At 35.4% G+C, this 22520-nt stretch overlaps 4 protein-coding genes across 10 annotated transcripts; 2 read left to right on the plus strand and 2 right to left on the minus strand.

Moving 5' to 3' along the window:
* Positions 1 to 76: 76 nt before the first annotated feature.
* Positions 77 to 15547, minus strand: Syn2 (Syntrophin-like 2). 6 transcript variants are annotated; one of them, XM_089846085.1, is made up of 18 exons: positions 14963 to 15547; positions 14701 to 14827; positions 11835 to 11928; positions 6307 to 6468; positions 6161 to 6217; positions 5626 to 5683; positions 5383 to 5426; positions 5068 to 5194; positions 4906 to 4967; positions 3569 to 3684; positions 3338 to 3467; positions 2853 to 2891; positions 2645 to 2773; positions 2483 to 2554; positions 2234 to 2386; positions 2032 to 2124; positions 1821 to 1931; positions 77 to 1353 (listed from the first exon to the last, which is right to left on the minus strand). In XM_089846085.1, the coding sequence occupies exons 3-18, from the start codon at positions 11850 to 11852 to the stop codon at positions 1249 to 1251; spliced, it is 1476 nt and encodes a 491-aa protein (XP_089702211.1). In that variant the 5' UTR covers positions 11853 to 11928; positions 14701 to 14827; positions 14963 to 15547; the 3' UTR covers positions 77 to 1248. The 6 variants fall into 6 exon arrangements, with proteins under 6 accessions (XP_089702211.1, XP_089702210.1, XP_089702214.1 ...); XM_089846084.1 differs by having other exon boundaries at positions 14701 to 15547; XM_089846088.1 differs by lacking the exons at positions 14701 to 14827; positions 14963 to 15547 and adding an exon at positions 14251 to 14611 and having other exon boundaries at positions 2645 to 2761.
* f-cup (leucine rich repeat containing flyers-cup) lies at positions 7655 to 14133 on the plus strand. Its single transcript, XM_089846081.1, has 14 exons — positions 7655 to 8172; positions 8770 to 8978; positions 9385 to 9458; positions 9549 to 9678; positions 10283 to 10406; positions 10467 to 10609; positions 10691 to 10863; positions 10942 to 11032; positions 11105 to 11268; positions 11346 to 11453; positions 11522 to 11635; positions 11860 to 11937; positions 12015 to 12200; positions 12276 to 14133. Exons 1-14 carry the CDS (start codon positions 7800 to 7802, stop codon positions 12382 to 12384), a joined length of 2076 nt encoding a protein of 691 aa, XP_089702207.1. The 5' UTR covers positions 7655 to 7799; the 3' UTR covers positions 12385 to 14133.
* LOC149654515 (KICSTOR subunit 2-like) lies at positions 15541 to 18446 on the plus strand. Its single transcript, XM_089846082.1, has 9 exons — positions 15541 to 15882; positions 16168 to 16314; positions 16386 to 16699; positions 16763 to 16900; positions 17319 to 17457; positions 17529 to 17621; positions 17681 to 17778; positions 17868 to 18042; positions 18104 to 18446. The coding sequence occupies exons 1-9, from the start codon at positions 15757 to 15759 to the stop codon at positions 18374 to 18376; spliced, it is 1503 nt and encodes a 500-aa protein (XP_089702208.1). The 5' UTR covers positions 15541 to 15756; the 3' UTR covers positions 18377 to 18446.
* Stt3A (catalytic subunit 3A of the oligosaccharyltransferase complex) lies at positions 18421 to 22407 on the minus strand. Of its 2 annotated transcripts, none has more exons than XM_089846078.1 (13): positions 22247 to 22407; positions 21728 to 21873; positions 21469 to 21651; positions 21261 to 21406; positions 20984 to 21181; positions 20803 to 20913; positions 20642 to 20722; positions 20404 to 20560; positions 20092 to 20327; positions 19536 to 19883; positions 19257 to 19476; positions 18983 to 19171; positions 18421 to 18736 (listed from the first exon to the last, which is right to left on the minus strand). In XM_089846078.1, exons 2-13 carry the CDS (start codon positions 21837 to 21839, stop codon positions 18591 to 18593), a joined length of 2127 nt encoding a protein of 708 aa, XP_089702204.1. In that variant the 5' UTR covers positions 21840 to 21873; positions 22247 to 22407; the 3' UTR covers positions 18421 to 18590. The 2 variants fall into 2 exon arrangements, with proteins under 2 accessions (XP_089702204.1, XP_089702205.1); XM_089846079.1 differs by lacking the exon at positions 22247 to 22407 and adding an exon at positions 21937 to 22058.
* Positions 22408 to 22520: the final 113 nt, after the last annotated feature.

Here is a 22520-nt window from a genome sequence, read left to right on the forward strand (position 1 = left end):
AAGACATTGAAGACAATAATACAACACAATATTAAAGACGATACAACTAAAATTGTACAACAAAAACGAAACATGGTTCTTTGATTTTAAGTATACTATTTTATTTTGAAGACATAGCAATTTTAACATCTATTAAACATGGAATCAAATTGCTCTAAAAAAACACTGGACAGTCTTAATGTTGCAAGGAACTCTGGGTAACCGAAATTTTAATTTCCTTAAGGATATACTCTTTAAAAATACTGGCGACCTCCATTTTACATTGGTATTTTCAAATGGGTTCATAAACATTTAATTATAATATTTAAAATTTATACTAGCGATGCTAAATAAGGAATTAAATTACCGGTTTAATATATATTATTTTTGCATTTTATTAAAGGCACAAATTATACCTCTAGTATTGGACACCAGGGGAAATAGCTATAGACACTTTTTTCATTATGGTTCCATATGGAGGTTACGTCATAAAAATAACACGTTTTTTTTTAAGATAATAGGCTTTAAAAGGTTCAATCTGTTAGTAAATTCCTATCATAATGACTTTTTCAAAGGAATTCCCACCCTAATTAACTTACTCCCAAACCAAATGCGACTTTATTTCAAATGCCAAGGCTTAGCAACCATTTTGAGTGGGAATTCCCGTACGCAATTCAATACTACAGATGAATCTTTAAGCCTTGGCTAATACACAACCTTATTCCTGATGCAATCAACAAGGCTTAGCGATGTTAGCGAATACAAATCCGTAGCAGACGAAGCAAGGTGGGGCAATAAAATAGTAAAGATTAGGAATCAAATTGGAAAAAATCAGTCTGCTAACACGGATGAGACCCTACCCTAACCTAAGCCTTTGCGGCATCAGGAATAAGCTAAATTTGAGTGCGTATGAATATGAATTAATTACGCCGAGGTTAAAATTTGAGCAAATTTCAATAACTTAATAAATATTATTAATTATTATTATTTTAAGGGTAAACAAAATACATTATTGAACGTTTTAAAACGTCATTTACCTACAACGTAGTTGGGTCTAGATTCCCATAATTATCGGAACTTAAATACACTATCTAATCAAGATACTACAATCTACCAATTAATAACTTAAATATATTCCAATTCATTAATTTTTTATATTATTTCTTTGGTTGACTAATATATTAGAGCTACTTTGGCAAGTTTTGATGAATTGGTAGTTTGATTTGTACTTGAAAGAAATCCCGTTTTTAATGGTTTAGATTAATTTTCCTAGCAGAAATTACGCAGAAAACCCGGGTCGACGGAGGCCAATTTAGCCGTTAAAAATGCATGCATACAATACAAGAGATTGGCGAGATGAGGACATTCCAATTCCTGAAAAGGAAAAGTGGAAACCTCGCTTATCATTTCTTGACATTAACCTAGTATTACATCCTGTTATTGAAATTAGAAGCGCGCGCGTCAAGGTCGAGCTCTCTCTCTCTCTCTCTCTCTCTCTCTCTCTCTCTCTCTCTCTCTCTCTCTCTCTCTCTCAAAAGCGCGCGTGCATCAAGGTCGAGCTCCCTCTCTCTCTCAAAAGCGCGCGTGCGTCAAGGTCGAGCTCCCTCTCTCTCAAAAGGGCGCGTGCATCAAGGTCGAGCTCCCTCTCTCTCTCAAAAGCGCGCGTGCGTCAAGGTCGAGCTCCCTTTCTCTCTCAAAAGCGCGCGTGCGTCAAGTTCGAGCTCTCTCTCTCTCTCAAAAGCGCGCGTGCGTCAAGGTCGAGTTCTCTTTTAAAAGCGCGCGTGCGTCAAGCTCAAGTTTTAATAGTAATAGTAATCGCAATTAAATTAAACATATCTCACCTTAATTTCGGCCATATTATTTTCAGTATCTTGAAATACCAACTTTAGCAACCTTTTACCATCATCGGATGAGCCTTTCAGTTGTGAAAATTTATATTTCCAAGCATACTTCTGTTGACCAAAAATTAAATAAAAACACAAAACCAATAATTTAATTAACATAGCATGATTTCAGCTTAACAATCTAATCCAGCGGAAAATAATTAAACACCTTTTCCTCTGTATCGTACAGCGCAAACCCCATTATCCAATCAAGCGTAAGGCCTCCCGTTTTACCCAAATGAATCACGGAAAACGTTTTACTCTGAAGAAAAACATTAGAAAATTTCTTTAATATCTACCCCTTCAACTAAAACAATAAAAACTTCCCGTAGCAGTCGACAGAGTAAGGCAAAACAAACTGAGTGACGTACCCCTAGTTTAGTCACTGCATGGTACGTCGCTCTATGCCACGCTGCTTCGAACCTTAACAAAACTGCACGCGATTCGGCAGAAATATAACGACTTTCGTTGCTTCCAGTTTGAAGCAAGAAGCAATTTTGTCTGTCATCAGCAAATTCAGACTCCTACACGCGGCGAAAGATGCGCAATTTGCTCAGAAAAGGTGTTGCAATAAAGTCGCGGCCAAGATAATTTTAACAATTGTTCAACAAAGTTCTCACTTTTAAACACTTAATCATACATTGATAAACTCTATAGGCACTAGGACAGTTATTATAATCTAGAGAAGATTTCTGCAAGATAAAATTTAACCACCAACTCGTGTTTAATAATAGGTAATTCCGAAAAAGGGTTGTGTAAGGTAGCAGAGAAGATTTACTTACAGGAGGTGAATCAAATAGATAAATATCGGACCCTCTTAGTGAAATAAATTTCGGTTTCCATTTGTACCAAGGTTGGGGGGCGGAACAACCTTCCGTTAACCATCCTAAGTAGAATATCTGGAAAAACACCTGAATAATTATCAGTCAAATTTATTAAATACACGTGACGAAACACACAAACACAAAAAAATATGTGACAATGTCTTACACGCTCGCTTGGAGGAAATGACTTGTTTAACATTTTAACCTAAGGAAGAAACCCGGCCGTCGAGTTAGTTTCCGGAATTTACCAATAATACATTAAGTTAATTGGAATCATTGCGACCCTTGTAAATTTCTATGCGGGGTTTGTGGGATGGGCCTCATAAGTTTGACGTCTTTTCAATTGTGATTTCACTGGTTGGTAGCAGCCTCCCATGGTAATTTCTGTACGGGGTTTGTGGGAGGGGCCTCATAATTGTAACGTCTTTCAAACTGAGTTTTCATTGGTTGGTAGCAGATAGCGCGAGGTAGGGGCACGCGCAGGAAGATGCATTATTCCCGAGGTAAAACCTTCGTCATACATAATGATTAGTCTAGTAGCTCATCCCACAAAAATATGCCTAGATACGTTGAGAAATCGTCTGGCTACACAATAATTCCGATTAGCTTTATGCATCCCTGGTAATACATGGTACAGTTATTAAACCCAACCTGTTGGTTAGTTAATTGGTTAATATTATTAGAAATATGTTTAATCCACTCTGATAGCATGCCCGCATCGTCGCAATGGATTACCGCCGATGGTTTACCGTCTTGAGCGCGAATTTCAAAGGCATTTGGTCTAAAAGTTAAATTGCGGAGTTTGTTGTTATTGTTTTAAATTTAAATTAAAGGAATTTGGCACTAAGGTCAATTCTAAAGAAAGAATACCAAGAAACTAACCTCAGTTTATCAGTGTCAAGCATGTAACGAGTTAGATAAGCCATGAGTAAATTAATAGTCATAACATCAGTCCATCGTCTATCAGTCTTATTAGCACCACCGTGTTTTGATTTCTCCTTAAATTTAAATTAAACGCAATTTTAAAACTAACTTCCTTTAAAACAACTCTTGAATTTATAAAAAACAATACGTTAAAACATATTATTTACGCTTAATTTCAAAAACTTTCTAATAGGCCTAATGTTTTCGTTAAGTTTTAAGCTTTGCGCACGCTGGATGCGCGAAAAAACTGAGTTTGTATTATCTGCGCATTTATAGTGTGTTGTTTCAAGACTAGGGATGGCCTCCATTTTTCAAGATGGCAGCGGATTACAAAAATATTTCTTAATGATCATCTACTAGTTAAGAATAACGTCCCTGCGAAATTTCAACTTCCTAAGTAAAGCGGTTCGGTCTGGGCGTTAAATTATAAGTCAGTCATGATATAATTGTGGATGGAGCTAAAAAAGAAGTGGTAATATTTCCGCATTCCCAAAATAGTCGGCTTCTATTGTGTCGATCATTTCCGGTACCATTTTTTCCGCATTCTTGGGGAAAGCCCTCCTGAAGGTCGTTCCCAACCCGTTGGTATGTAGTATCTACACTGTTAAGTCGGCATCCTTGATGTTTAGCAAGCCTCGCAGTTGGGAAACCCCTAACCGCGCCGGCGCCCTGACTTCAAAGCTCAAAGGTGCCGCCGCGCATTCCCCTCAGAATACCGTGGAACACCCGTGGAGTATATATTTGGAAATATTGTTAGTTGACTATAAAACCCTATAAGAAGTTGATGATTTAGGCCTTCGCTTTAGAGACAAGTTTAACGGGAATTTTGCAAATAATAAAAATAATAAATGTTTATCGTAACATTTGGTGGAATTCATAAACGTCGGACGAAACGAAATTTATTACTATTATTATTATTATATTGCGCGCAACGCCCTGCCTTTGCCTGTACTAAATAAGTGTTCTTCTTATCTGTTCCACCCTGAAAAATTAAAATGCTAAAAGCCCATTTTGTATTTGTTCCCTCAATTATCTCGAAACTCTGCATTTATTACCCGTTTTTGTTGTAAAATTTCTAATCATAACAAATGTTTAAACTACGCGATTAAAAGCAAATTTCCCATTTCGATTAAACTTAATTTCAAACTGCAATACATATAATATTAATTTCTAATTTCTGGCCCTTTCCTGGGTTTGAAAAAGTGTCCTTGTTTCGCCAAAGATTGTGTATAAATGCAGTTTTTTAAGGACTGCGAAGCGAAACTAGTTTTTGTCTAATTGGAAATTATACGTACTTTTATTTTTGCAGTTTCCACATCTTCATTCAAATTTTCACGTTTATCATCACCCTTTAATACTAACGTGAAAAATTAATTAAATTAATCTTAATCAAAACTATTTAAACGTTTCTGCCGCGGCATAATAAATAGAAACCGCAAAAATCAATGTTTGTTTACATGTTTTAGATAAGAAAGGCGATACTCCATGATGATGTTTAACAGTTAGCATCACCATATCACCAGCACAACGGAGAATATTTACAGCATCATCGTGATTAACATCTTCCATGGATTCATCATTAACCTACGCGTATTAAAAACACAAACCATGCCTTCAAGTACGCGTGACGTCATCGTTAATTCGTTTTTACATTGATCAAACCCAAATTTAAAAAAACATTGCTTGCATCTACTAGCCTACTAATGCTTACTACACTTTGCAATAATAATTTTACAAAATTTTGCAAAAAACACTATGCTACGTTTTCATACCTTCAAAATGACATCACCCACAAAAAGTTGTCCTGATTGGTCAGCTTGAAAAAAAGTGAAAAACAGTACCCCCAAAAATTTCACTAATGTTATCAATATAATTAGTTTACAAAAATCAAAAAGTCTTTGTTAATTTAAAAAATCAAATTTAATGACTCAAAAAGAATGTAGACAATTCAATATTCATAGTAAAATTATATAATGTAAAATAATAAATAATTGAGGATATAAAATATTACGTACCAGCTTGATTCTTGAAAATTCTCGAAATTAAGATGGGTAATTTATGTTCAGCTCCACCCTATCAAATACATTTTTGCTCACGTACTTATTTAATCTTATATACAACAGAGACTTTCAAAATTTTCCACCTAATATACTTCTAAGGCTAAAAAGTGGCGCATTATTTTGAAGTTGACAGACACAAGTTTTAAAAACACGCCTTTTTCTTTCATTTCGCGCCTTTTTTAAAGCGGGAAAGGCAGCTTTTCTTTAATTTCGCTACAGGGGGGAAACGCAATTTTTCTTTTAATTTCGCGCCTTTTTCTAAAGCGGGAAAGACATTTAATTTCCCGCCTTTTTTAAAGCGGGAAACGCAGTTTTTCTTGAATTTCGCTCCTTTTTTAAAGGCGGGAAATACATTTTTCCCGCGGTTGAATTTCGCGCGTCATAAATTACGCTACTCCCGTCTACCAGGCGTCGCTTTTTCGGGATTTATTTTTTAAACACTACAATCCCTTTAAATTTTTAAAAAACAGCCTCATATAAGTATAATCACCTTTATGCTGAGCCCTAGCCCGCCTGTTTTTTGTCTTTTGATTTTGACAACACGTTCCTTTATAAAAACAAGAAGATACAATATACAATTTTTCTTCCAAGAAAAAAAAAAAACAAAACAATCCACAGATTAATTTGTTTAAATACTTTAGTGTCAGGTGGTTGTTCCACTGCATCATCTGCATTAGCAGTAGGTGCAGGGGATGTTTCTACCTCTTTTTGCAGTATCAGCATAGTGCTGGTTAACTGCAATCTCATTGGTTGAGGCCTGCTTTTGCCATCACTTAGCATAACCATACCAACTTTCACCTACAAAAATTCAATATAACGAACAGAATAAACAACAAAATAGCTTTTTAATTAAATTTTACAGAAAGCGAAATTAATTACTTGAGCCATTACGGTTTGAAAGCTAGTGGTTTTGCATCAATATTATTAAGATTTATAGCTCATTTTTGACGTATATTTTTCCCCATAGAAAAGCATTGTGAGAACGCCTTCATTCACACAAAACTACCAGTGATTTCCCATTCGTTTAAATTTGTGCAAAATTTATAATTTAAGCATATTTTGATCGTGAAAATTTAAAGATAATTTGCCTTAATTATTCAAAGACATCTGCAAGCTGCAATAATTTGCAATAAATATTTTACCATCGTCAGTGCATGTAAATCAAAATGCAGCGCCGATTTGACTATACTATACTACTCCATGATCACTTAAAAATTCACTAACTAGTTAACCTGTCTATTTAAATGCCTTATAGTATAATTCTCCCATATTTTTACTCTAGGCAAGTCGGTAGCGGAAAGGCCTGTGTACAGAACACCAGCCAGGTCCCGTCCGGCGTACGCTAGAGCATGGGTTAGGAGGAAACCGTGCATCTACACTATAAAAGCCAGCAAACCAGAAATGGAAATAAGCAAATAATTTCATATCACATTTGTCTCGTAAAATGATCTTTATTTAAAACGATATTTATCTACAAAACAAAATTAAACATTCCTTAAATAAATTACATGTAATTTCATAAAACTGGTAAAACGTGACGGTGTAGCACAAATTAACAATTAAAAACATTACGATCTGTGCTTATTTACGATCCTGTTATAGTATATTAGTTTGACAGGAGCGGCTCCGCGCAACCAGACGACATAAACTCCTCGTTGTATACATCTACATAATCTGAGATTCATTTGTACACTAGAGCTACTCTAAACTGTATCGATTATTGTACGAAACTAGAGTAAAGTGTTGTACTAATTCTACTCTAAGACACTTAGTGTACACTCTTTGAACACCGGAGTACACTATGAAAAACTAGAGCAAAGACTATATAAGCCCAATACAATTTTCATAATATTATCAATATAGTTTGGGTTGGTTGGTTAACCAGTCCGTGGTTGAGCGGTTTTTGCATTTAATGATCGTATTCCTACAGAAATTGCGTGATGTTTGTTACAGGTGGGGCAATGCCCTATGAATAAACGGTGGTAGCGTGCTAGCAGGAAAAAAACCAAGAATGGGTTAAAAATAGAGTTATAACTTCCAACTGCGCGCCTCAAATCTAACCAAATCAGTTTAAATAACAGTTAATACTAATCTTAATTAATGAAATGTGATTATTAATCAACATAATCATGTCAGAATTTAAAAAACCAAGCTCTATTCCCACCCGAAGATCATGGTTACGTAAAAGTTTATCAGATAGTGGTAACAGAAATGGATTTAATCGGTCACATTCAGTTTCAAATGAAGATTCGCACGGTGCTACTGAAAATGGTGTATCTTCGGGTGCTACATCAGCAGCAACACCACGTATTAAACAAGTCAAACCTAGACCCAGATCTTTATGCAGTCCTTTAGAAAGATCAAGCAGTTTACGTGGGAGATCTGGCAATTTTGGTGCATGCTTTCAGAAACAAGAGAAACCAAAAGGGTTACCACACGCTGTTATAAAACAAGCGAGGCTATCTGGATATTTGAATTTGTCTAATAAAGGTTTGATTGAGGGTAAGTTAATTCCATCAGAAAGTGTGGATTAATTTTGAACATTAAATTTCACTGTAGCAACAGCACTGCACTGAATTTATTCATTTGCTTCTGTTTTGTTCAATAAAATAATTTTTTTTTAAACTGAGTACCATCTACAAATACAAAGATGATATAATTTCCGTGTTGTTTTTGTTTTTGATTTATTTTAAAAAGTTGTTTTGCAAAAATTAAGCACGTTATGGCTGTGATTATTTCAAACAAATGCCACTAGATGCTCCCATAGTCAAGGATAGTTTTAGCTCCGCCCTCGAAATAAATAAGAGCTCTGATTGGTTCCTGCCTTTGGCAATGTTTAATTGGTGTATATAAGGTTAATTAGGGTGTTAGAGGTGCCATTCAAGAAGCGAAATTTGAATTAAATGTCTTTTAACAGAAAATTTAAGAAACTGAGTGAAAAACGTTTAAATGTTCACGTTTTGTACTACATTTTAACACAATTCAATATTAGGTTGCTTCAATATTGTGTATATCTTAACTGATATTACTAATTATTCATTTTCCGGGACACTCGTGGCACTAACTTCTACCTTAATTCTACCATATTTCCATGAACAGTTCCCGATATTGTCTGGAATCTTAACTCTACCGAAGCCGAGGTAGAAAATCGGGGCAAATTAATGACAGTATCTTTCGATTCTCCACTAAATGAAGAACCAGAGAGGTGGTGGGATTACGTGGATTTAACTAAACTTATCTTAGCCTCTAACAAACTTTCCGCCATTGCTGGTGATATTGAGAATCTAACTTCTTTAACAGTTCTCGATGTAAGACACTTTGTCGAACAATTTTAAGTCTTTCACACACACACGTCATAATTTCCTTTGATTCTATACTATACAGGGTGTTTGTGAAAAGTCCATCAATAATGAAAAAACGTATTTATTGGGCCATTGTGAGTCGAAAATGTTCTATGACATTTTGCCGTCCGAGCCACGGTTTTCGAGTTATGATTAGAATATTTTAGGGATGACCCCTTAATTAAATTAACGCTGTCTTTCAATTTCTTAATTAAATTCAAGGGGGTCATCCGTAAATTACTCCAATCATAACTTGAAAACAGTGGCCCGGACGGAAAAATGTCATAGAACATTTTCGACTCAAAATGGCCCAATAAATACGCCCTTTCATTATTGATGGACCTTTCACAAACACCCTGTATACTCTTTGTAGCTTCATGATAATCAAATAACAGCCTTACCAGACGCTCTCGGGGAACTTAAATGTTTAACCAAACTAGACCTCAGGTCTCTTTCTATTTCATAATCATTTTTCACGAATTATCTAACGCAATCATAAGCTTAAACCACGTCACTCTAATTTTCTTTTAAAAAAAGTCGTAACCGACTTAAAGAGCTACCAGAATGCATTTTCAAGTTGAGTGAACTTAAAATATTATTAGTTGCCTACAATCAACTCGTTAACATCGATGATGATATTGGAAATCTCAGTCGCATCGAGGATCTTGTAATTATTTATTATATTCAGGGATAGATTTAATTTTAGAAGTAGGAATGGAGAACAGAGTAATCTGGGCGCGTCAAAGTCGCGGACCCCTTCCACGGGACGGGGGGGTATGAAAGAAGAGGCGGGAGGGTCATAGCGACAGAGGTAAAAAGGAATTACGTTACGTATTTTTCGCCGTCCCCGTCAGCAACGTCATCAAAACGTAGTTTAAAGGGAGCCATCGGAGGGTTTGCATTTCCCTCCCGCGGATTTCCGAGCCCTCTTCTAGCTACGAGGGGAGTGAATAGAAAGTATCCCCCCATGGCCACCTAGAACCAGGCTTCTCCCACAGAAAACTGAAACAAAGTTGGACGTGCAGATTCAGCGCCACAAAAGTGCAGCGTCGAAATTTTAAACGAATAGGCAGACTGGCTAGCATACCCTCCGGTGGCTCCCTTTAAGTGAGCCAATAAGATAATTTAAACTTTTCGTTAATACGTGTTGGAGGGAGGGGCTCTATATACTGGGTGCTTTGAGTCGGACTCGAGTAAATACTAACCGTTCTCCATTCCTACTTCTAAAATTAAATCTATCCCTGATCTGATAATATATCGTGTTATATTAGAGTTTCTCCAACAACAACTTGACGGTATTACCATGTACAATCGGTTTTTTGAGTCGAGCAAAATACGTCAACTTATCCAACAATCAGATTCAGATTCTACCAAACGATGTCTCAAGCATGACAGGTTTTCAAAAAGTTTAAAGTTGTCTTGACTTAACCTTCCTAACGACTAAACGTATCTTAGGAATGAAAATATTGGACCTGTCACACAATAATTTAACTGAGGTCCCGGAAGATTTGGGTCTATGTCCCAATTTGGAGCAATTGTACTTAAGACACAATCGGTTGGAAAAATTCCCCGATTCGCAACCATTTTTAACTTTGAAAGTAATTAGAATATCCTGAATTAAAAGCTGCAATTGTCCTCTCTCAAAATTAAATAACGCAAGAAATAAATGTATCTGGTAGGATTTACAATTGGGCAATAATAGACTCGAAAGCATCAGTCCAGAATTATGCGACTGTTTAACGAATGTCCGAGTTCTGGACTTGCGGGACAACAAGTTAACGGAAATACCAGAAGAAATCCTTAATATCAGACATTTGGAACGTTTAGACTTAACCAATAATAGTTTAACAAGGTACGAAGCTGAATACACGCAAACGCACTAACCCTGAACTCTTCTTTGTAAAAACAATTCCTCTACACTCCTCTGCAGTTTGCCTTACTCCATTTCATCTTTACCTCACTTAAAATCATTACTCTTGGAAGGGAATCCATTACGGGCAATACGCAGGGACATATTACAAGTACTTGCAATTGCATTTTGAACCCTAGACTTTTGTTCAAGCAATTGAACTAATTTTGGTATTAAAACTTAGCGTGGGACAGTACAGCTACTAAAATGGTTGAAAAGTAGAATGGAAGATGATAGTCCTAGCGCGAAACGTTTGGATATGAATGGTACCGATGTACCAACAGATGAACAATTACTCAAGGCGTACGATAAATATAGCTTAAGGAATGCGAGGGCTTTGGAAATTTGGTAAGTGACGTGTTAAAAGCAACGCGAATGGTTTTGAGTCAACCAATTAAAAGATGAATGTAATTAATTATCTTCAGTAATCGGGGAATTCAAAATGTGCCTCAAAAATTGGTCGACTTATGTGTAGAAGTCGAGATTACGGTTGTGGATTTAAGTAAAAATGCTTTCACCGATTTGCCTGAAACGTATGTACCCCCGAGCAGTTAACTAAATCAGTGAAATTCGTCTTTGTTCAAATTCTGAAATGTTTTAGATTGGAACCTTTGATGCCTGAAATAACGGAACTCAAAATAGCCTTCAACAGATTATCAAACTTTAGACCTGAACTGGCCAGTTTGGCCTCTAGATTGGTTTTCCTCGATCTAAGGTAAATTTAAGGTTTTGGAGTGGTAGATTAATTCTTAGTGTTAACATGGCGTTAATTGCGGAAAGAACTAGTTAATTGGTTATCGAGTATTCAGTAAGTCAAAATTTGAAGTTAGTTTATTCTAGTTAGGACACCGACTGAAACCACGTGGTTAAACGCGCCTTTTAGACTATAAAAAGATGTGAAGATTCATTCTTACCAAAAACGTTCCCTTCATCCCTTAGAAATAATCATTTAGACGATTTACCGATGGAATTAGCGTCTGCCCAGGATCTGAGAGAGCTGAACATTGCCTGCAATCGGTAAATTAATTTAAATTAGCATTAGCAAAAACCCCTACTTTAATCCATTAAACATAAACACAATTAAAAATTTATAGGTTCAAACAGTTGCCTAAGGTTCTATACCAATTTTTAAAATTGGAAATATTGTTCGCAAATGACAATAATATCATATCATTGGATATGGATTCCTTGGTCGATTTAAGAATGCTGGCGACTTTAGATTTGACAAATAATGACATTAGTACCATTCCACCTGAATTGGGAAATATGAAGCAACTCAGGTTTGTTAATTTATAAATTAACTTAATTGGTCAATTAGGCTGGTAATTTAACACATTGAAGTTATTTTCTAACAGATCATTGCAGCTAGAGGGTAATACATTTCGTTGCCCTCGACCAGCCGTTTTGGCTAAAGGAACGTCACACATTTTAGAATATCTTCGTGATAGAATACCTCGTCAATAAAACATAATCACGTGACATTAGGGGGCAATTCTCGAACTCGAAGTTTGACACTTTTCCCATTGTTTATAGTTCAAATTTTGATTGCATACGCATAAAAACAATGGCAACATAGCGCTTGAACAAATATACATATAGGCCTATATGTTGAGATTAATATTAATATACTTTAAGTTGGCATTTATTTATAGTTTATTATATAGTTTCGTTATTAGGTTATAGTTTATTATATAGTTTTGTTATTAGGTTATAGTTTTTTATATAGTTTCGTTATTATTAGTTAATAGTTTACTATATAGTTTCGTTATTATTAGTTAATAGTTTACTATATAGTTTCGTTATTATTAGTTAATAGTTTACTATATAGTTTCGTTATTAGCTAGGTAATAGTTTACTATATAGTTTTGTTATTAGCTAGGTAATAGTTATTATATAGTTTGGTTATTAGTTAATACTTTACTATATAGTTTGGTTATTAGTTAATAATTTAGTATATAGTTTAATGTAAATTAGAAGTTTATATTATTATTTGTTATTATAGTTTTTTGAGTTTTTTGTTAACCGTAACTATTTAGGAGTCTATTTTATAATGTGAAAGCTATCTAAAAGAATTTAACTTGGAATAATTCTGTGGAAAGGGATTGTTTAAACTAGTTCTCGATACCAGTGAGGCAATGGTTCTACTCTAACTAACACACTTAACTAACACTTTCTGCGTCATACTCCTAGACTCTACTGTCTTACATTCCAGATTAAGCTAAAACATTATTAACCTAAATGTCAAGCGGTAGTAATTGTGATTGAGGTGGCCAGGCGGATGAATACAGTAAAACTTCGTTTATAGTTGTTAAATATTGTTACATAAACATTTTTCGACACCATGAAAAAGGACTTAGATATATCTATGGTTTTGTCTCTTAATTGTCCCAAGGTAGTGTAATTGCATTAAACTAATTCTGCAAGTGAGGGAAAATAGCTAAAGAAGCTATGGTGAAGGCAATTGTCCCTCAATTGCCGCTTAAAAAGAACGAAAGTATCCTTTATTGCCATAGTTTTTCAACGCCTTATTGTTTGCCCCCTTTAATGTTATTTCTAAGTCCTACGCAAGTAGACATAATTTTACCTTGCACGATATCTAATATTGCATCTAAACATGTTAAAAGTGCTCAAAAGATAAATTGTTGTTAATGTTAATTATTGAATACAGCGCCATATTACTTAAAATTTAATATTACGAAATATTTTAGCTATACCACAATATCAATTTTCAAATAGAAATTGAATATTCTGAATATTCAGAAACTATAACCAGGTAGATAAACTACAACGTAACAAAGCCACGGAACTCTCAAGATATTCAAAAATGTGATAACATAAATCTCATTTATTAACTAATAGACTTCCATATCCGCCTAATATGGTGGTTTTCCAAATTAAACATAACGAAGCCATAATAATTAAAAAAACTAACATGAAATCAACCCTCCAATGAAAATATACAGTTAAACATAAACCATGCCGAAAGTAACAGATAATTCTGTTACATTAGTTCCAGTTTTATAAAAAAAAATTAGCTTTTTCTACATCGAGGCACAAGCCCTAACCAATATATAAACACTATCAATTTACGTATTTTCGAACGAAAAAAAGCTTGGTGAAAAACATGCTAAACGATCGGTGTTCGTACGTCAAATGTTGCTCTTAACTTTGTACTAAATTACAGCTACTTTAATAAATCTTTTCGAACTACAATATGTCTCTTAAACTATCACAACTTTATAACTACATTATAAGAAAAACCACGACCTTTGACATTCCATTCAAGCCAAGGCTTACGTCTAATTTCAGAAAAAAATTCATCAAACTTACGCAAGGCTTAGCTAATAGCTAGAAGATCCATAACACTTTCAACAAATATGTTTTGTTTTTGACAGGCGTACTAAACACGAATACCGACTTATTTTCCGACCAAAATTTCTTCCGGTTAAGTAAACATTTTCCGGACTAGTTTATATTGTTGGCATCTTCGATCAAGACAAAACGTGGCGCAATAACTTCTTTGTGTTCACGCCATTTAATGGCGGGAAATTTCAGGAATGTCGTTAAGCATAGAGGCTAGATACACGAATCACATTCATTGGCTACCATGGAGTAGTATTCAAGGAGACCTAGCTGTAATGTTTTTATAAGGAACCCTCATTTCTACTACCGTAAAACTACTCCATGTCAAAGTAAAATGGCATATGAATTGATAACTCCCTACTTCCAGTAGCGTCGAGAGCAATGAGATAGATAGAGTTCCAATTCAAATCGGCTTACCGCGATAGGGAAACAGCATGAAGCGGTTTTTGACCTTCTAGTGACGTCACGCCCGGAAGCCGCGACCTCTGGATTTGTTTTTATTTAATGGCCGCCATGTTGTATGTGAATTATTGGTAAAAAGCACCTTATAAATATAGTGGAAGACATGGCAAATCAACAAATTAATTTCGATAAATCAGATTATTTAGAAACTTTAGCCGAAACAACTAAAAAAAGGTATATAGAAAAAATTTCATTGGTTAATTATGAGGATCCTTACTGTAAAAATACGGTAAATTGGAGCCAAGGCTTAAATGATTACCCGGCCATAACGTCCCAAAAGTTGATAAATCCAAGGTTTTTTTACCTTGATTTCTTATTATTCTTGGAATTCTAAAGAATTTCTCACAACTTTCAGCAACAGCTTTGCTTTTACACTCAAAAACGCAACAGTATAGCACCATCTTTCGAGAGTTCAATGTATTTTTGTAGAGGGCGACACATACAATATGGCGGCCGATTCAAAATTCAAATCGGGCGGTAAAAAATTACAAACCGGTGACGTCACTGAATTGTTCGTGCTGTTTCCCTATACACATTTTTTTTATCAAGCAAGTTTATCAAAACATGACAGCGCCACCTGTGAGCCTCTAGCGGAACTAATTACAACTTTTACTCGCTTATTTTCAATCAGAAACATCGTTATGATTTTTATTTCATCTATTTATTAGATTAAAAAGGACTAGAGTTTTTATTATTTAACTTGCTTATTTTATTTAACACGTTTAAAAAACTATTTTGACAGCAGACGGTAATAAAAAAGTTCTTCAAGTGACTAATAGGCGGCGCCACCCGTATTTGATAAAGATTCGTGCTCGACAAAAAGTGTATCGCGAATCGTCGATCTCGAGATCCCACGTTATGACTCTAGGTTTATATATATATTCTATCTCATTGGTCGAGAGTTGGGTTTAAGCATTTTCATCCATGGCTTTATGAGTTTGGAGGTATGACGAGATATACCATGGAGGAATATAAAAGAGCTGAACTGAACTAAATAAATTAGTAGTAAAAATGGCGGCGTCCCTGGCAGCAAATCCCAATAGCGATGAATATATTTTAGCTAAAGAACAACAAATTCTTGAAACCTATTTTCAAGGTATAGGTCAGTTTTCCTATGATAAAGCTAAAGAAACCGTGGTAAGTATAAACAAACTTATTTTTTAGAAAATACTTTAAAGGCGGGTTTTCTCAACAATTTAGTTGTAGCGTCGTCTGCTACCTAGTATTGCTCTCACTACCGAGTTACGTTGATAACATGAATTATTGATAGTAGAGAGAAAGATACAGGGGGTGGAATTGATTTATAGGATCGTTTTAGAAAGATTTTATGATTTATGGCAATTATTAGACGGGAATTCCCGTTATATTTGCTTCATTCTATAAATTTATGCTTACATATATATTAAAATATTTTAAAAACAGGAAAGGGAACGAGATGCAATACATAAATCACACCAAACTACAGCGGTTTATAGCAGCCTCCTTACAGCCCTATCTCAGCTTTCATCCGCGGAACGAAATTATACATCCCTAATGTTTTTCTTTCCTAAAGGCTTCCTTAGAAAAGACGTTAGTTTAAATACACTAAATAAACACGAACCACTCCTTAGACCACTAATATTAAATTCAACCACTTTCAGAGTTCATTGAAGGCAATGTATGAGGTTTTAAAAACTGAATTTACTAGACTAGATGATCGCAGTAAAGGCAGCCCTTCACCCGTATCAGGTCCCAGTAAACCCAGTCCCTTACACCCCGCTTCCCTGCCCAATCTTCAAACTCCGACATTTGTCAGTTTCATAAATAAAGTATCCTCTTCCCAGTCAAACTCTAGCTTAGATATTGGCATAAATCGCGGGCAAAAACAAATTTTTGACGTCTTGGATAAATTGGCGGGACATATCTGTTCCCATTTGCTTCATTTTGTTACCTCAAGACTAGAAACGATGGACTTGTATCCTTTCGAATTTAAATTACTTATGTAACTTTTTGATATTTTCTTAATACACAACGTCAGTTATGATAAACTTCAGTCATTAACGAGCACCCGTTTTATAAAATACGAGGAATTACTTGTTTCGTTAAATGACATCGGAGCGCGTTACCAAAAATATTTCCACCACCCTTTATTGACGCCCTTGAAAACCATGTTCAAGTAGGTCTACTCTTTCTATAGTCTGCTACTACGAACTTTCCCATAACGTCCCCCCCCCTTTCTCCATGCTCTCATTTGGCAACCATTGGAAGCCTTTAACTCAAACATAGCTCACTCGATCACGCGCTCAACTACGCAAGAGCTTGTCCGTGAGCGTGACTCAGGCCATACCAATATTGACGTCACGTCCCCGTAGCTCCTCCCCTCTCAGTACCACTCTATAGTCTACGTCACACCCTCCTATCTCTTACCTCTGTTGGGTCTGGCGACCATATTGGAAGTCGTCAGATCAGACCATACAATTTAGACTACCAATATTGACGTCACGTCCCCTAAGCTCCTCCCCTCTCAGTACCACTCTAAAACACAATAATTCCCAGAAAACTATTAAGTTATCGTCGCATATTTTTCAATATAGTTTTGAATGCGAAATTCTTCAAAAACTCTTAGAAGCTCAGATACAATTGCAACAATGGCAATTTCTACCGTCACTTTTACCATTGCATGAAGCTCATAGTAAACTAGCAGCGTGGGCTGCCTCGTCTTTTGCCAAAGAGGTCGTATACTACACTTAAGCAGGCTCCTAATTAGCTCTAAACTGAACTGTTACGTCTGTGTCTTTCCATAGACACGCAGACCCTATACTGTCATTATACGTCAAACAACTGTACCTCCTTTGTACCAATGGCTAGTGAAACTGAAAGCTCTACTTGTATCTAAAGTATATTAACTTAACCATGAGTTAATGACATATCTTGGCCTAAAATACTTTCTCAACAGTTTACGTTGTACTTCCACGAAATCTTAAGTCAACAAACAACCCCTTATGACATGAAAAACTTATGCAATTCCAAGAGTAGCGACAATTTATTTCAAAAGTAATTAGTCTAGTACTTAGTAATCCCAATCAATACTAATTAATAATTATCATTAAAACTAAACCCAACAAACAATCATTACTTCCAAGCATTCATTCAAGAATCTTACTGTTCCAACGAAGAACAGAGGCAAATTACATTGCCTTAGTTTTGGAAACAATGGGTCTCGACAATTATAAGGGTAGCGGTTACCATCATCCTGACAAGTACTTTGAATCGCCAAAGGGTCTCGATTCATACCCAGCAATATTAAGTTTGCCTAATGTACGACTAAGACTTACTTACCTCTAACGCGACACGTTTAATAGTTTGTCACCAATTTCAGGAGAAACCAATCGCTCATTGGCCCAATGTAATCATGATCATCAATGACCGAAGTCGAGAATTGAATAACACGGATAACGTCGTGTATTTTCACGATAAACAAGTGCACACTACTTACTACGTCATCAAAATTGAACCCAGAATAACGTTACTGGCGTTATTTGAATCTAAAAAACCCGAACGCGATAATAGCGTTTGTTATTTCCTGCAAGAAACTTGCTATAATCTAAGATGCAATAAATTATTCGCGTTATTAAAACCTGGCAATAAATAAATAATCTGTAAATAAATAATTGATAATAAAAATAACAAATGATATTTTCACTTTTACAAAATTAAAGAAAGTTATTTTATTTCCCTTTTATTTGTCTTATATGAATTTCAATGCCGCCATTTTGTTCTCGTTAGGGTTTTTTTTTTTTTTTTTTGAAAAAAGAGTAATAACATTAATTGATTGATTGGTGCGTGTTGTAAACATGATTAATTAATTAAACGCCTCTATTCGGCAAATCTTTAACTTTGTAAATCCTGACCAACCAATGTTCAGTAGTGTAAGCCTCTTCAAGAACGTCTAATTCAAAATCTTTGTTGCCAATTTCGGCATTACGGACTCTGTCATATCCAGGAGGTTTACCTGATTATGAAAAAATCATCGAGGAACTTTTAGTTAACGTGTTAATTCGATAATACACTTAATTATTGCGCTTAAATTGCGAGGAAACAACAGTCATAAAAGTAGCGGGAAAAATCATAATAATGCATAAAATTATTGCAGTGAGAGGACACAACACAGACATAAAAGTAGCCGGAAAAATCATAAGCAAAACGGGGGGAATCTTGACTTAGGGATAGATTAATTAATTTAAAAAGAATAAATTACCAGCTTCAGTGTAAACTGATCCAAAACGATAGTAGCACATTTTGTACATCAGACAATTGAGAAGGGTCGGGGAACCTTCACGGTCAACTCGGAATTCGCCAGAGGATGTGTAATAATCTTGTTCTTTAATGTGCTGACCACGTTCAGTGCTACCGCCAATTCTTACCATCCAAAGGAATTTGTTGATGTCTTTTGAGAGATATTAACGTTATTACGCAATGACAGACCACAATCTTGAAGACTTCCGAGGTCGCCAACGTCTTAATTATCTTACCATCTGAAGAATACCCCGTCATTCCTCCAAATATCACCAAAACATAATTAACATCCAATTCTCTCATAATTTCGTATGCTTTTTCTTCCGATGACGCCATAGCCTGACCAACCCGTGATATGTGCGTGTTATTCCATGTATTATTATCAACTAAAATTGTCCGGTTTGCCATAGCTGTTATTTGATATCCGTAATCCCACCAGGACATCACTTTTGCATCCTTATAATATAAATTCACGGGTAAACTACTAATTAACACCACATTTAACCCAAAATTACCTCGGGTGTATTGTGCCGCAACCAATAATAAGCCTCTCTAAAATCATCAAAAATAATTCGCGATCCGTCATGACTCCTTGCAGACAAAACAATAGACGGTGAAGAATACGCCTCGGAAGTAACCCAAATGCAATGGAATGTGTAGGTGACTAAGAAGACAGTCATAACCGCGATAAAAGCAGTCGCAACTTCGTTTTTCATGAAGTAATTGCTCTCAAATTTCTTAGCCTTCTTATCACTCGATGATTCGAGTTGTTTGCAATATGTGGAAAGCATGGATGAAACTCCGATACCCGATAAAATGCACATTACCGGAGCTAAAACTAACATTAAACGGACCATAACACCCTAGAATGGAAAGGAAACTGAATGAAAAACATGTTCCATCGATGACAATTGAAAGAGCAAGGAAGAAATCTCTTTAAGACGCCATCATTCAACTAAAAACTATAAATCTTGCTGCAAACACTCGTAGAAATTAATGAAAGGCTGACGTCAAGAAGAAATCTAACTCGCTCTGAATACAACACCGTACACATTATATGATGATACGTACAGCAAAATAAATACTAGTAACTCCGTATAGAATGATGAAGATATTAGCATCGGTTAGTTTCGAAAAACAAAAGTAAAGTCCGGCGGGAAACATGAAAACCAAAAGCTGTAAATCAAAATAAAACGAAGACCAAGAAGTCGGTTGATGTTCTGAAACGGATGCGATAATAGGGATGTTGTTCTTAGCGTAAGATGGATCAAGAAGAGAGTAAAAACGACCAGTCCATGGTGAAATTTCTAAATTGCAATAAGTTAAGGTCTGTTGCAACTATAGTAACATTGAAATGATGATCTGTGCAACACTTAAGGATACTTCCACTCAGAGTTAGAATTGCTGCTGCAATAGCTGATAATATTCCCGTGATCGTAACAACAGTTTTGAACAAAACTTCAAAATCATCTTTACTCAAACGCGAACGAAGGTAATCAACAAACGCGTGGATTTGGCAAAGACCAAACACTCCTAGAGCCTATAAATGAAATAATATGCAATTAACACAATTGTTAGTGGTTTCTACAGTTCTGGCAACGACTCTGTATAATTTACGTACAGCCATGTGTTCACTAGATTGAACGGGTTGAAATCCAACAAATGATATTTGCATTGAAAGTAACGTTCCCAATACATAAGTCTAATCAACATTTTAAAGTAGTTGATTAGTTTCTTCATTTAAACACTAATCAAGTTCCATTTTGTAATTGTATTAATTACCGTGCTATAAGCTACGTAAATTCTATGCGAAAATCTTCCAGTAATCATTAATGCAATTACGTGTAAGGGTATAAGATTGATCAAGAAAACGTAACCACCCCATGAAGAAACCTAAAATATTTTGATGTTTGTTTTATGGATGGCTACATTTTGATTGAGATCTAAGTCACAATCTCCGTACCATGTAAAAATACGCTACTGCACAAACTGCAGACCAATAAATTGATCCAGATTTGACAGATTTAATCCATGTATAGTATGTGAAAAGCATGCAGAAAATTGCAATGCCTTCGTTATCATATGATCCAGCTACTGATCGCGATATGTAGCCAGGTACAATTGATATCATAGCAGCAGCTACAAGACCAGAGCCCGCGTCCTATGATGGTTTTATATAAATTTTAACGTAACTGTGGTCATTTTATAGATACTAATTATTAATTAATTAATTAATTAACCTTTAGCTCTTTGGTCAACAAATATGTAATGATAGTAGTAAGACTAGAAAAGAGAGGCGCTAAAAATACGCAGACATTTCTAATGTCTATGGTTATATTGATGTATTGTAATACATGGTATATTGCACCAGATGTAACCATAAGTCCTAGAATTTTTAAGTGATGTTAATTTTAATGTTTTTTTGGCGTAAGTAATGTATGAAAGCACCTGGATAAATGGTTCCACCTATAATACGACCTAAAGGATACCATGCCCTATCGTCAAACCAATTATGAAAATTGTAAAACCCTTTTTCAGTTAAAAAACGGGTTGTTCTATAGTTGAAATAAGGATCAAATTCGTGAATGACGCTTTCAAATCTCAAAACCGAGAATAAACGGCAGGAAAATGCTGAAATATTGTTGATTTTTTTTGGATTTAAAAACATGCTCACCGTTAATGCCTAAAAAACTGGGTTAGCACCTACATAATATTGCAGCCATGGACAGGATGAACATTTTTAGTAATGTGTCCTGTTTTTCGGGCGACATTCGCATCCACCAGCCTGGCCGCTTATAAAGCACCCCTGTCCCTGTCATCTTGGCTAGCTAATGTCACTTGAATCAGTGATATCTGCAATTGACAGGTGTCAAAATCATGAACCTTGGGTTATTTAATTGCTTTTACAGCATTAACCTCGCTAGCTTAAGATTTCTAAGCAATTAAATGGAGATATCAAAATAAATTTATGGATATATTGCTTGCCGGTATGCTACCATATATATAATCTATCCTTATCAATCAAAAAGAGGGGTGGAAAGGGGGTAAAATTAATAACACGTGTATTACAACATTCCTAAGAGCCAAGGCTTAGTGTAAACCGGCATTTTCCCCTCTATGCTATATAATTTCGATATTATTCGTGCAAAGTAACGAAATTATTATTCAGAAGCTTATAAACTCGTATTTAAATATTTTTGACGTAAAAACATGCAAAATTACTTACAATTCCACTTAAAATGCCTTCCGTTAACGTCGACGCTAGCCGCCAAACCCTTGCCAAGTCAACCGGTCCGGTACCCTAACAAAAGCAGCCAATCAGGATGCAGAGAAACAGATTTTTTTTTTTTATCTAAATTTTATTCCCAATCTGTTTTTCTGATTTAGATTTTTAACATAAGCAATTAATTCGGTTAATATCGACGGTTTTTATTTTGTATTGGACCAAAGTGTGTTTTTAAGTAGTGTTAAATTTCTTTATATTTGTTAACGCTTGAAAT

Source organism: Phalangium opilio, unplaced genomic scaffold, assembly GCF_054372755.1.
Source record: "Phalangium opilio isolate 3A_F unplaced genomic scaffold, DU_Popi_V2 ptg000079l_1, whole genome shotgun sequence".
NCBI lineage: Eukaryota > Metazoa > Arthropoda > Arachnida > Opiliones > Phalangiidae > Phalangium > Phalangium opilio.

What these genes read in the sequence shown, in the direction of transcription:
- f-cup (XM_089846081.1), top strand. Translation starts at nt 7,800, where the DNA reads ATGTCAGAATTTAAAAAACCAAGCTCTATTCCCACCCGAAGATCATGG. An exon ending in TAATAAAGGTTTGATTGAGG is followed by an intron (nt 8,173 to 8,769) that starts GTAAGTTAATTC and finishes TTCCATGAACAG; the next exon opens with TTCCCGATATTGTCTGGAAT. An exon ending in AACCATTTTTAACTTTGAAA is followed by an intron (nt 10,610 to 10,690) that starts GTAATTAGAATA and finishes TGTATCTGGTAG; the next exon opens with GATTTACAATTGGGCAATAA.
- Syn2 (XM_089846085.1), bottom strand. An exon ending in CTTGACACTGATAAACTGAG is followed by an intron (nt 3,468 to 3,568) that starts GTTAGTTTCTTG and finishes TTTAACTTTTAG; the next exon opens with ACCAAATGCCTTTGAAATTC. An exon ending in ATCTATTTGATTCACCTCCT is followed by an intron (nt 2,555 to 2,644) that starts GTAAGTAAATCT and finishes TTTATCTTGCAG; the next exon opens with AAATCTTCTCTAGATTATAA.
- LOC149654515 (XM_089846082.1), top strand. Translation starts at nt 15,757, where the DNA reads ATGGCGGCGTCCCTGGCAGCAAATCCCAATAGCGATGAATATATTTTA. An exon ending in ATAAAGCTAAAGAAACCGTG is followed by an intron (nt 15,883 to 16,167) that starts GTAAGTATAAAC and finishes TTTTAAAAACAG; the next exon opens with GAAAGGGAACGAGATGCAAT. An exon ending in AAGCTCTACTTGTATCTAAA is followed by an intron (nt 17,622 to 17,680) that starts GTATATTAACTT and finishes CTTTCTCAACAG; the next exon opens with TTTACGTTGTACTTCCACGA.
- Stt3A (XM_089846078.1), bottom strand. Translation starts at nt 21,839, where the DNA reads ATGACAGGGACAGGGGTGCTTTATAAGCGGCCAGGCTGGTGGATGCGA. An exon ending in TTTACGTAGCTTATAGCACG is followed by an intron (nt 20,723 to 20,802) that starts GTAATTAATACA and finishes AATGTTGATTAG; the next exon opens with ACTTATGTATTGGGAACGTT. An exon ending in AATCTAGTGAACACATGGCT is followed by an intron (nt 20,561 to 20,641) that starts GTACGTAAATTA and finishes TTTCATTTATAG; the next exon opens with GCTCTAGGAGTGTTTGGTCT.